The sequence below is a fragment of the Mauremys reevesii genome, linkage group 17 (assembly GCF_016161935.1).
Source record: "Mauremys reevesii isolate NIE-2019 linkage group 17, ASM1616193v1, whole genome shotgun sequence".
NCBI classification, from domain to species: Eukaryota; Metazoa; Chordata; order Testudines; family Geoemydidae; genus Mauremys; species Mauremys reevesii.
This window is the reverse complement of record NC_052639.1, coordinates 5,640,817-5,653,684: the sequence shown is the minus strand read 5'-3', so window position 1 is coordinate 5,653,684 and position 12,868 is coordinate 5,640,817. Positions and strand designations below refer to the sequence as shown.

Here is a 12,868-nt window from a genome sequence, read left to right as displayed (position 1 = left end):
CTTAAGTTCGTTTCAGCACAAATCTGGGCCAGTTTATTCTTTAAAATCCCGGTCTGGCGTTCCACTGTCCCAGCAGATTCTGGGTGGTGAGGGCAGTGAGTTGCACATAACTCCTGTACAATCTGTCCAGTAAAAATGAATTCCACGATCACTGTTGATAGTCACAGGGATGCCAAAACGTGGCACAAAATCTTTAAGCAAAATGTCACAACAGTCCTGACACCTGCTTTCCTGCAGGAAAAGCTTTAACCCAATTGGTAAATACATCAACTAAAACAAATACATATCCAGAACCACAACATGTAGACATCGAAATAAAATCAATCTGAATATTCACAAAAATTCCCCAAGGAGGAGAGTGGGCTGGCCGCTGCACACCAATCTCGTGTAACTGCAACAACCAGTTTCCCCCCCCCCTTCCCTTGGTAGGCAGCCAAGCGGTGTCCTTGACTGGGGCCAGCGCATGTTAGCCATTCTCTACTTGGCTTTTTTTTTTTTCTCCTCATTTAACCTACAAAGGAAACTTTTACTCTTCAATTATACACCTTTTTCATACCATGAACACATAAACAGTACTGTTATACAGTACAGAAGTATTATCATTCAATGTATGCCACATATACCCTTTCACTAAAATAATCTTATTACAGAACTTTGGAAGAACAAGCCAGGACAAGCACACCCACTTTGAGAAGTTCACTTAATATAACTTCTAGTCCAATAGCTATCCACCATCCCCAGCCCTCTGGCTAAAAGTCTGAGGTAGCCAGAAGGATCCCTTGTACAATATGGGGAGTGGGTTAACTTTTCATGTCCTTGCTTCCAAAGACTGTCAGTATGCAAATTTTAACAACAATTCTCAATTAAAAGATTTGGCCAATGTAGTTTCTTTCTCTTACTTAAGAAAATGTATTAGACTGTAGTATATCACATTTTTCTGATATAACTAAACACTTTGTACTCTAAGTTGAACAAAACAAGTATCTGCATTGCAATGCAACATTTTCGCTTGATGTCAAATCAGACCATCTCATGAAAATATTAAACACAACAATTTTTTGGCAAAACACCACAACACAGAACACAGAACATAATTGTGACTGCCAGTAAATCATAGTATGTTGAATGCTGTGTAGCTGGCATTAATGTTCTTTGATTATCTGAAAGACAAAAACAGAGGTCCACCCCTTCGGGGCAGTTAAATACTTAAAATATACAAATACTCTTGTTGATTCTAGGCAAAACAGAGGAATTACCCCATATTTTCTCGTATGTGCTTCTTAGACAGCCCTGGTTCAGCGGCCTCTACCTTATCAGTTAGTTAATTTGCATTAACACAGATGCTCTCCGGCTTGGTTTTTATTTCTTTTAACTCCTGCTTTTAAACACTGAAAGAAAACATCACCACCTATAGTGCCTGTAGGGCCTAATACAATGTCATTACATAGCACTGTATACATTCTTCAACTGATTTAACAAAATTGTTCATAGCCAAATGAGTGCAATCTAATAATTTCTTTGCCTGAATTCATTCACAAACATGTCAAAGACACCAAAAAACTGTTCTCTTCAGCTTTTTCACAAAGTTCAAGTGCTGTTCCCCCCAGCAAACACAGAGTCAATTTTTCATTTTCCCTTAAAAATCAATTGCTTTCTCCTTCCAACAGCCACTTTACCAATGCAAATCACCATTCCAAATATCCTCCTGAGTATGTGAAATCCTCATGCTTATATTCACTTACTCCTTCTTTCCACTACACCCTCAAAAGTTTCCAAATCTCTCTGTCTGTTGCCCTCCCGCTTGGGCCCGATCCTTTTTTCCTCGCTGAATCGTCCCGTCCATGGACACTAGCTTGTTCCACAACCAGTTCTTAGCTAGGAGGGTGGGCTACGCAACTAGCCCCCACCCTTCTGGTCTTGTCCCCAAAACATTTCTACTCACAAGACTACCTGAGTCCTTCCTAGTAAGGCTTGCCACCTGGGCAAAAATACATGGCCATTCACTTAACACATAATCCAAACCCCTTTGGGGGCATACCCAGAGACCCACCCATTTGTGTGCTGACACTTAAACAGAAAAGAAAATTACAAAAAAAACAAAGAAAATTACAGTCTAAGCCAAATTTTTCTACTTCTATTATATTGTCCGCTATGGGGGGGGCGGGACTGTAAAATTTCAGGACAACCCCAGAGCTTCATCGCACACATGGCTTCCACCCTGAGGAATTACGAACGAGAAGTTCAGTTCCGCTCACACACCTAACGCCCAAATGAACAGAGCAGAAAAACATCAGTAACCGGTTAAACAAAACAGAGCCAAAGCTAAATAGTGCACCAAAACCAAATAGTGTTTCCTTATTCTATTAAAGCTCACCTATAATCATGCTATTCTTAACACCTAACACCAACAGTACCAAACAAAGCAAACATAAACTAACAAGGGTAAAACAGATAGATGGTATAAATTCTGCAATGCCCCCCATTCTTAATTGCTCACCAAACTGTGACAAATTTCTGTTACTAATTAATCCCTCATGTCAGGTGATCAAACTGACAGAGCATACAATCAAATTTTAAAGCTTCATTAAAAATAATAAAACAACAATGGAGAGTGTTGGGAATGCTCCCACATCACTCGGGAAAAATATGAATGCCCCAAGCCTTAAGCCACTTTAATACTTACACATATCCAGACTGGTATGTCTGTGTATAATGTTCAGAGAAGGGAAATAGGTGGACGGGAGATTATCCTGTATACAGCTTGTCCAGCATTTCCAACATGCTGCCACTCTTGGGATGGCTGTTCTTTTACACCCTGGAATCTCCTGCGGCGTCTCTTTCAGAGATTCCAGTTCAGGTCAGCTGCCTGTCCGGCTTCAGGGTTGCAAAAACTGTTGGATCTCACTGAACCGTTAAGCTTTGCAAATGCAATCTCAGTTTTGTAACTTATACTGCTTTTTTGGTTTGCCTTTTTTTTTTTTATTTTCCTCAACCAGTTGGAGCTGAAGCATTTTTACTTAGCACTTAGCATAGTCCACACTAATTCATGACCTTGAAGACAAAACAACTTCTCCCTTATCTCAGGGCTAAGCCGAATTTCAAATTAACCCGTTCCTAGACAAATTGCTCACACTGTAACAGAGGTTTTTCTTTGTGAATAAAGCTCCACTGAGATATATGATCTTATCTAGATTGAAGGTACCTTCTAATGGGCATTGTTTAAATGAATTTTCACGCGTATACAGATTCCAATCATTTAAATACCTGCAGGTTTTAGGACCATAATGTACGTACATGTAATATGCTGGGGTACCCTTAGGGGGTAAGGTGGAATATTTAGACAGTCCCTTACCCATTTTCCACTCACACAGGAGAGACTCACAAGGAAAGGGGAGGGAAGATGGGTTCACACACTCCTAGACCCAGGCAGCTTCCTCGCCGGACTATGCCAGGCTGAGTCAGCCCACCGTGGGTCGGATCTCCTAAAGATCCACTAGTTACTGGGCTAGCCCGGTAACAGCCACTCACACTGGTGTACACACACACACACCAAGGCCTCTTTTTCTTCCTTTTTCTTTTTCTGTCTTTTTTTTTAACCCTTTTTCAACCTTTTTATCTTTTTTTTTTTTTTTTTTTTTTTTTTTTAAACCATGATGCATCTTTACCTGGTCCGGACCAATACCATGAGGCGGTATGACAACCCCTCTTGAGGCGGTAAAAACCCCTCAGCACCGGTGCATTCTAATGCATTTACCTATGCATTACCTTATGCATTACCTTATGCATTTCCTTGGCCAACTCAGCAGTTCCCAGTACTGCAATAAACTAACCTTATTGGGGCCTCTCCCCAATACCACTTTGCATCTGATCCTGCTGCACAGTCAATAAGTTCAGATGGCGTGAGCCCAACAGAGAGACAGCCGTCCTCACGGAAAGTCCTCCTCCGATACCCCAATAGAGATTTCAAAAGGTCTCATACCTCTCATGTGGCGCCATGGGGTTCGAAAGGGAATGATCCGTAGTAGTTGTCTGTGGGTCCGTGGGCGTTGCCATCCCGGACGAGCCCCCAAATTGTCGAAGAAAAACTCAGTTCTCACTTTTTGTTTGGATGCAGCAAAATCAAATACTTTATTATTTCTCCAGTAATTACCATGGAGGGAGAGAGTGCCATAGGACACAGGGTCCTGGACAGGTCTCTCAACTCTCAAACAATCACAGCAAGCCTTTATACCTTTTACAGACAATTTCTAGCAATAATACAGACAGTAAAAAACAACAAATACATATTGTTTATACATAAGCTTTCCTCCTATCTCACTAGAAAAACAAGACTGCAAGACTGCACATTGCAAGGTCGTAATAACTTTCACACAATTCACTCTGTCTTACATTATCTTGCTTCCTCACGTCACCAGGGTCACAGTTAACCTAACTCATGCTAACTAACATTCATTAAGATCTCTTCAAAACCTTGTTAATTATTTACTGGCTTCCACAAACTGCATGGTAAAAAGGAGAAAGTCAGCAATATTTCAGTAATAGTGTGCTGCGACACTTGTATTTTTATGTCTCATTTTGTAAGCAGATAGTTTTGAAGTGAGGTGAAACTTGGGGGTACACCATACAGATCAGACTCCTGAAAGGGGTGCAGTAGTCTGGAAAGATGGAGAGCCACTGGTGCAGCCCACTCACCCAGACCCACTCCCCAAGCCCTGCCTTGGGGAGGCAAGACCCCACGGCGCACCCCGCCAGGGCTTCTCACTGCCCACCTGCCATGCCTGGGCATAGAATTGTGGTATGTCTAGACTACAAGTGCTACAGCAGCGCTGCGGCAGCTTCGCTACTATAGTGTAGCCACTTGCTATGGAGACAGACGGGGTTTGGCCATCGCTGTAGTTATCCACCTCCTTGAGAGACAGTAGCAAGGTCAAGGGAGGAGCTCTTCCATTGTCAGCCTAAGGGCTTAGGTTGGCTTTAACTACGTCTCTCAGAATTGCACTAACCCAGCCCTGCCCAGCCTGTGCTGTAACCACGCCCGTCCCTGCCCAAGATGAGGCCTCCATTGCTCCCTGGAAGCATTTGGTCTCCAACGTGTGAAGCTGTTTATTGCTGGTGCATTAGCCACTCCCAGCATTTGGGGTGTCTCCTATTTGTGACTCTGTCCCTGGTGCCTGCTGGAGCCCTGGGCTGAGTCTGTCTCCGTCCCTGCTCTCCACAGAAGCCACTGTCCAGCGGCAGCACATCATCCATGTGCAGCACTGTGGATTACAAGGCGCCAGAGGTGGAGGCGGAGGAGGCTGCAGACGAGGCTGCTGAGGGCCAGGGGCCTGAGGAGTGCTTCACTGAGGGTAAGGGAGCCACGCAGTGACCCTGTGGAGAGAGGCACTGGGGGCAGGAGGGTGGAGGGTTACCCCGCCCTGGTAGGATCCCAGAGCACCAGGTGTGCCTGCAAAACACAGCACAGCTGCCCTGAAACCAGCAGAGAATGGGCCATGGGTAGAGAACTAGCTCGGCAGTGACAGACTCCAGGAGCTCAGTCTAGTTAGCTTAACAAAGGGACAGGTCAGGGGTCACTCGATCCCTGTCGATAAGCACCTACCTGGGGAACAAATCGTTCATCATGGGCTCTCCAGTGTAGCAGAGAAAGGTCCAGCATGGTCAGCTCCCACCCCAAACTCACAAAGCTCCATGGGATCTCAATGCCCTGGGGTCCCAACACCCATGGGATCCCATCCCAAATTCACACAGCCCCCCAGGGATCCCAACCCCCCTGAGATCCCACCCCCCTCAAGGAATCCCACCCCAAACTCATGGCAGCGACCACACCAGATCCCACCCCAGAACTCACAAGCACAATGCGTCCCAGGCTGAGACAGGCCCCGGCGCAAAGGGTGCCAGCCCCCTCCATTGAGAGTTTTCCCAGGGGTGGAGGGTGCAGCATGGCCAGCGCTAGCCCGGCCGGGGGGTGGGTGGCTGGGGCCCTGCAGCTGGTCTGGATTTGTACTTGGACCTGGTTTGGGCTGGCATGGCCTGGTGGGGGAACGGAAATGGGTACGCGGGGGTGGTGGGGGAGAGGGGCTGTTGTTGGGGACAGAGAAAGAAAGAGGGAAGAAAAGGAGGGGCTGGTGTTAAGGAGCAGAAAGGGGAGGCATGAGAGGGAGTGGAGTGAGGAAAGAACTGGTGCTAGGGAGGGGCGGGGGCAGGTAGAGGAGGGGTCAGAGGGGCTGATGCAGGGGAGGGGTGGGGTGGGGGCCGGTGTAGGGAGGGGCGGGGGCTAGTGCAGGGAGGGGTGGGGTGGGGGCCGGTGTAGGGGAGGGGCGGGGGCTAGTGCAGGGGAGGGGTCAGAGGGGCTGATGCAGGGAGGGGTGGGGTGGGGGCCGGTGTAGGGAGGCGGGCGCTAGTGCAGGGGAGGGGTCAGAGGGGCTGGTTCAGATGAGGGGTGAGGGTGGGGGCCGGTGTTGGGCAGAGGTCAGAGCAGCAGCCAAGAGGGCCGGGGTAGGGGAGCAGCAGGGGGTGATGGGATGTGTGGTTTTGGGGCCGTATGCCCCAGAGGAGGTGCGCCCCCTGGCGAGGGCAGGCGGCAATGCCACAGCATCCTGACCCAGGTGAGCAGCTTTACACCTTGGCCTAGTCCGTCCCGCTGGGCAGGTTCCTGGCAGATGTGTCGAATTCACCTGTCTCCAGGCTGGACCGGCTCTGCCCTGCCAGGCCCAGCTTGCCCTGGTGTGTGGCCACCCAGGCCTGGCAGTCTGGCAGAGCAGCACCTGGCTGGCTCGCTGCACCGGAAGACGACTCTGCCACCTGCAGATCCCCAGAGAGGTACTGGCCCTGCGTCTGCGTGTGCCATGCCGTGGCTCAGGAGCTAACAGGTGCCTCTCTGCTCCCCCCCGTCCCAGCCTGCGTGCGGCGCTTTCCTTTCCTCTACGTTGACATCACAACCAACAAGGGGAAGATCTGGTGGAACCTTCGGAAAACCTGTTTCAAGATCGTTGAGCACAACTGGTTCGAGACCTTTATCATCTTCATGATCCTCCTCAGTAGTGGAGCGCTGGTGAGTCACAGGTTTCGGTCCCGCGCCAAAGCCCCCATGTGCCCTGCACAGAGCCCCCTGGATTGTGGGACCCCGGAATGGCAGGCTGCATGCAGGCTTTGTGGCAGCACCAGATACTCCCTAAAAGGAGGTGAATTGGATATGAAGGTAAAGGATCAGCATCCAGTGCTTTGGGCACCTGGCCAGGTCGGGGAGGCAGTTTGGGGCTGTGGGCTAAGCACCACAACTGGAGATGTTTTGCTTTGATCAGTGGCAAAATACTTAATGTTGAACAGTAAAATGCCATCAGTAGGTTTCAGGCCAGTAAGACTGACTTCAGTAACGGGCAAACTGGTTGAAACTATAGTAAAGAACAAAATTATCAGACACACAGATGAACACAACCTGTTGGGGAAGAGTCAACATGGTTTTTGTAAAGGGAAATCATGCCTCACCAATCTACTAGAATTATTTGAGGGAGTCAACAAGCATGTGGACAAAGAGGATCCAGTGGATATAGTGTAGTTAGATTTTCAGAAAGCCTTTGACAAGGTCCCTCACCAAAGGCTCCCAAGCAAAGTAAGCTGTCACAGGATAAGAGGGAAGGTTCTCCCATAGATCGGTAACTGGTTAAAAGGTAGGGAACAAAGGGTAGGTCAGTTTTTAGAATGGAGAGAGGTAAATAGTGGTGTCCCCCAGGGGTCTGTACTGGGCCCAGTCCTATTCAACATATTCATAAATGATCTGGAAAAAGGGGTAAACAGTGAGGTGGCAAAATTTGCAGATGATAAAAAATTATTCAAGATAGTTAAGTCCCAAGCAGACTGTGAATAGCTACAAAAGGATCTCACAGAACTGGGTGACTGGGCAACAAAATGGCAGATGAAATTCAATGTTGATAAATGCAAAGTGATGCACATTGGAAAACATAATTCCAACTATACATATACAATGATGGGGTCTAAATTAATTGTTACCACTCAAGAGAGAGATCTTAGAGTCATTGTGGATAGTTCTCTGAAAACCTCCACTCAATGCACAGCGGCAGTCAAAAAAGTGAACAGAATGTTGGGAATCATTAAGAAAGGGATAGATAATAAGACAGAAAATATCATATTGCCTTTATATAAATCCATGGTATGTCCACATCTTGAATACTGCGTGCAGATGTGGTCGCCCCATCTCAAAAAAAGATATATTGGACTTGGAAAAGGTTCAGAAAAGGGCAACAAAAATGATTAGGGGTATGGAACGGCTGCTGTATGAGGAGAGATTAATAAGACTGGGACTTTTCAGCTTCGGAAAGAGGAGACTAAGGGGAGATATGATTGAGGTCTATAAAATCATGACTGATGTGGAGAAAGTAAATAAGAAAGTGTAATTTACTCCTTCTCATAACACAAGAACTAGGGGTCACCAAATGAAATGAATAGGCAGCAGGTTTAAAACAAACAAAAGGAAGTATTTCTTCACACAATGCACAGTCAACCTGTGGAACTCCTTGCCAGAGGATGTTGTGAAGGCAAAGACTATAACAGGGTTCAAAAAAGAACTAGAGAGGTTAATGGAGGACAGGTCCATCAATGGCTATTAGCCAGGATGGGCAGGGAGAGTGTCCCTAGCCTCTGTTTGCCAGAAGCTGGGAATGGGCGACAGGGGATGGATCACTTGATGATGACCTGTTCTGTTCATTCCCTCTGGGGCACCTGGCATTGGCCGCTGTTGGAAGACAGGACACTGGGCTAGATGGACCTTTGGTCTGACCCAGTGTGGCCATTCTTATGTTCTTATGTTCAGTATTAATGATTCACTTAGATGAATAAATGAGATTGTTCACAACTCCCGCACACTCCAGGAGACTTCATTTAATTTGTTCCTATTTGGAATGGCCCCAAAATTGGCCATTCCTAGGGACTCCCAAAGCTCCAGGAGACACCCTTCCTCTCCACTGCCCCAGGGCCCTGCTCTTTGAAAGATGGTGTCAGAGACAAATCACAGCTTTTGCAGCTCCGTCCCCCTAGCATGTCTTAGATGACTGTGGGTCTGCTCGGGTGGCTGGGCTGCAGGGCATATAGTCCATTCTCCCCTGGCAAATACCACCCATTCTTCAACATTGCCGAAGAACTTTTTCATAATGGTGGCTTGATTTTACGGGGATGGTTTTATCACTTTTCATACGCTCTGTGGCCCTGGCTGTCAGGGGACACCCATTAGACAAGATTATTGTATTGATTGGTTTAGCATTAGCAGCTGGTTGCTTTTCTATCCTAGTGCTTGAGTGCTGGTTTTGAAGTTGGTCAGACAATAAGTCATGGATCAGCTTGTTTTTCGTTCCCTTTAAATATTTGGAGTGAATACATCTGGGCTACAAAAATCAGTCCTTGTTTGCATTCCTGAGACTTTCCTCCCTGCAACTCTGGGGGTAACATTTTCATATGTGTCTAAGTGACTTAGGGGCCCATGTCCAATTTTCAGAAGTGATTTAGGCACTTAGGAGTGCCACTGTCAATGGCTCCAAGGGCTCAGAATTTCAGAGGTATTTAGGTGCCTAAAGATGCAAATAGGCACACAGTGGGATTTTCAAATGCCCTCTGTGCCTATCTCTCATTGATTTCATTGGCACCTTTGGGTGCCCAACTACCTTTCAAAATCCGGCACTAAGTGTCTGTACTTTTTAAAATGGGCTTTTGGCTCCTAAGTCACTGAAGTGCTTTAGAAATTTTTGCCCTTTAAAACCATCAGAGCCCTTTAAATGTAGCAAAAGGAGAAAGGCCTCAGTCCGGCTGCTGCTCTCCTGTCCCACTGTAGCCGTGAATTCCTCTGCTGCCCATCTCACGGAAGCCCAACTCATCTAGCTCTGCGCCTCTTCTAGGCTTTTGAAGACATCTACATTGAGCAGCGGAAGGTGATCCGCACGATCCTGGAGCACGCTGACAAGATCTTCTCCTACGTGTTTGTCCTCGAGATGCTACTCAAGTGGGTGGCCTATGGTTTCAAGGTGTATTTCACCAACGCCTGGTGCTGGCTCGATTTTCTCATCGTGGATGTAAGTTGCTGCTCGAGCAATGGAGCAGGAAAGAGCATCTCCATGCTTTGGAGCTTTACATTAGCAATCAGCAGATATTTCTGCAGCAAAGGGCAAAGGGGTAGCTCTGGGGCACGGGAAATGTAGCATCTCTGGGTCAAGGGCCATTTGAGTCTGAGAATGCAGAATCTCTGCTCCATGCAGGCTCTAAAAGAGGCCACAGCCCAGGCTGCTCCCACGCTGAGTGGGATGGGGGACTGGGCTTGATGGGGTGCTCCCAGCAGCGTTCCAGGGTGCAGTGTTCCAATGTGGCTCCAGCACATAATGCTCTGACATGGCCCAGATCCGTGTTTGGGGACCTGGCTGTGGGACAGGCGTCCAGAGAGCAGGCAAATGCAGAGTGAGCACTGAAAACCATCCCATTCGAAAAGGCCTTTCCACTCTAAGAGTGACACTCACAACACTGAACCCTTTTACCTCAACACTGATCCTCTTGAACCCCCAAACCCCAGCACTGACCCCCTCTTCTCCCCCCAAACCCCAGCACTGACTGCCCCTTGCGCCCCAAACCCAGCACTGACCCCCCACTAACCCCAGCACTGACCCCCCCTTCTCCCCCCAAACCCCAGCACTGACTGCCCCTTGTGCCCCAAAAACAGCACTGACCCTTCTTCTCCCCACTAACCCCAGCACTGACCCCCTTCTCCTCCCTACCTCAGCACTGACCCCCTTCTCCCCCAAACCCAGAACTGACCCCCCTTCTCCTCCCTACCCCAGCACTGACCCTCCTTCATCCCCAAACCCAGCACTGACCCCTTTCTCCCCCCAAACCCAGCACTGACCCCCTTCTCCTCCCTAACTCAGCACTGACCCCCCTTCTCCCCCAAACCCAGCACTGACCCCCTTCTACCCACAAACCCCAGCACTGACCCCCCTTCTCCCTACCCCAGCACTGACCCCCCTTCTCCACCAAACCCAGAACTGACCCCCTTCTCCCCAAACCCAGCACTGACCCCTTCTCCCCAAACCCAAGCACTGACCCCCTTCTCCCCAAACCCAGCACTGATCCCCTTCTCCACCCAAACCCAAGCACTGATCCCCTTCTACCCACAAACCCCAGCACTGATCCCCTTCTCCACCCAAACCCCAGCACTGACTGCCCCTTGCGCCCCAAACCCAGCACTGACCCCTTCTCCCCAAATCCAGCACTGACCCCTTCTCCTCCCAAACCCACGCATTTACCCCCTTCTCCTCCCTTCCCCAGCACTGACCCCCCTTCTCCACCAAACCCAGAACTGACCCCCTTCTACCCCCAAACCCCAGCACTGACCCCCTTCATCCCCAAACCCCAGCACTGACACCCTTTTCCCCAAATCCAGCACTGTCCCCCCTTCTCCTCCCGACTCCAGCACTGTCCCTCTTTCCCCAAACCCAGAACTGACCCCGCTTGCATCGCCAGCACTGGCCCCCTTCTCCCCTCCCCAGCACTGGCCCCCCTTCTCCCCCCAAACCTAGCACTGGCCCCCTTCTGCCCACAAAGCCCAGCACTGAAGCTGCAGCTGAGGCCAGGGTTGGAGTGTGAAGCCCTCCCGAGGTGCCAGACCCTGGGCCGCAGCGTCTACAGAGCTTGTAGCACGGCAGAGCAAGCCTGGGTCTGTCGGCCCCAGCTCAGAGGCTCGTTGCCTGGCATGGGCAGTGGGTAGGAGAGGCTCGGTCTCCCCAAATGGGGCAAGAAATGGCGGCTGTGGGCCCACCGCCTGTGAAGCTCCTGAGACGTGGGGGCACCACTGGTGCCCGGACCCTGGCCCTGCCTGCACTCTGCCCGAGGCCTTGCCCCTCTTCCTGCCCCTGCTCTGCCTCTCCCCCCTACACCCCCTGCCCACCGCTTATGCCTCTCTGGGGGGGCAGAGAGACACGAGGGGCAGGGCCTTGGGGGAGGGGGCAGTGAGACATGAGCAGCGGGTGGGGGCAGAGAGGAGAGAGCGAGCAGTGGGGGAGGGGGCAGCTCAGGAAAGGAGAGGAGCAAGCAGCAGGCAGGGGGTCCTTCGGGGAGGAGAGGAGCAAGCGGCAGGTGGGGGAGCCGCAGGGGAAAAGGCTGAGTGGGGACGGGGCCTGGGGGAAGAGGCTGAGTGGGGGCAGGGCCTCAGGGGAAGTGGCGGGGTGGGGACGGGGCCCCGGGGAAGAGGCGGAGTAGGGACGCGGCCACGTGGAAGAGGCGGAGTGGGGGCAGGGCCTCGGGGTAAGAGACGGAGTGGGGACGGGGCCCCGGGGAAGAGGCGGAGTGGGGACGGGGCCCCGGGGAAGAGGCGGAGTGGGGACGGGGCCTGGGGGAAGAGGCGGAGAGGGGACGGGGCCTGGGGGAAGAGGCGGAGTGGGGGCAGGGCCTAGGGGAAGAGGCTGAGAGGGGACGGGGCCCCGGGGAAGAGGCGGAGTGGGGGCAGGGCCTGGGGGAAGAGGCGGAGTGGGGGCAGGGCCTGGGGGAAGAGGCGGAGTGGGGACGGGGCCTGGGGGAAGAGGCGGAGTAGGGGCAGGGCCTCAGGGGAAGAGGCGGAGTGGGGGCAGGGCCTAGGGGAAGAGGCGGAGTGGGGACGGGGCTTGGGGGAAGAGGCTGGGTGGGAGGGGCTCAGGGTGGAGCAGGAGCTGGGGCCATGGTCCAGGTGCCAGTGGCCTCCCCCACTTCTTGGGAGCTTCCAGCGCTCACACCCAGCCTCCCCCAACACAGGAGTCATGCACCACCTATGGGGCCCAGGCTGTGTAGCTCGCCCCCAAGGGACTGGCCCACGGTCACCCAGGACATGTGAAAAGAAGCAGGG

General features: G+C 50.8%; 1 protein-coding gene across 1 annotated transcript in view; it reads left to right on the top strand.

Moving 5' to 3' along the window:
* Nucleotides 1-12,868, top strand: part of SCN4A (sodium voltage-gated channel alpha subunit 4) — a 157,235-nt gene that overhangs the window by 129,735 nt on the left and 14,632 nt on the right. The window contains exons 17-19 of the mRNA XM_039504220.1: nucleotides 5,219-5,348; nucleotides 6,897-7,051; nucleotides 9,903-10,076. Coding sequence (XP_039360154.1) covers nucleotides 5,219-5,348; nucleotides 6,897-7,051; nucleotides 9,903-10,076 — 459 coding nt within the window. The remainder of the gene's footprint in view (nucleotides 1-5,218; nucleotides 5,349-6,896; nucleotides 7,052-9,902; nucleotides 10,077-12,868) is intronic.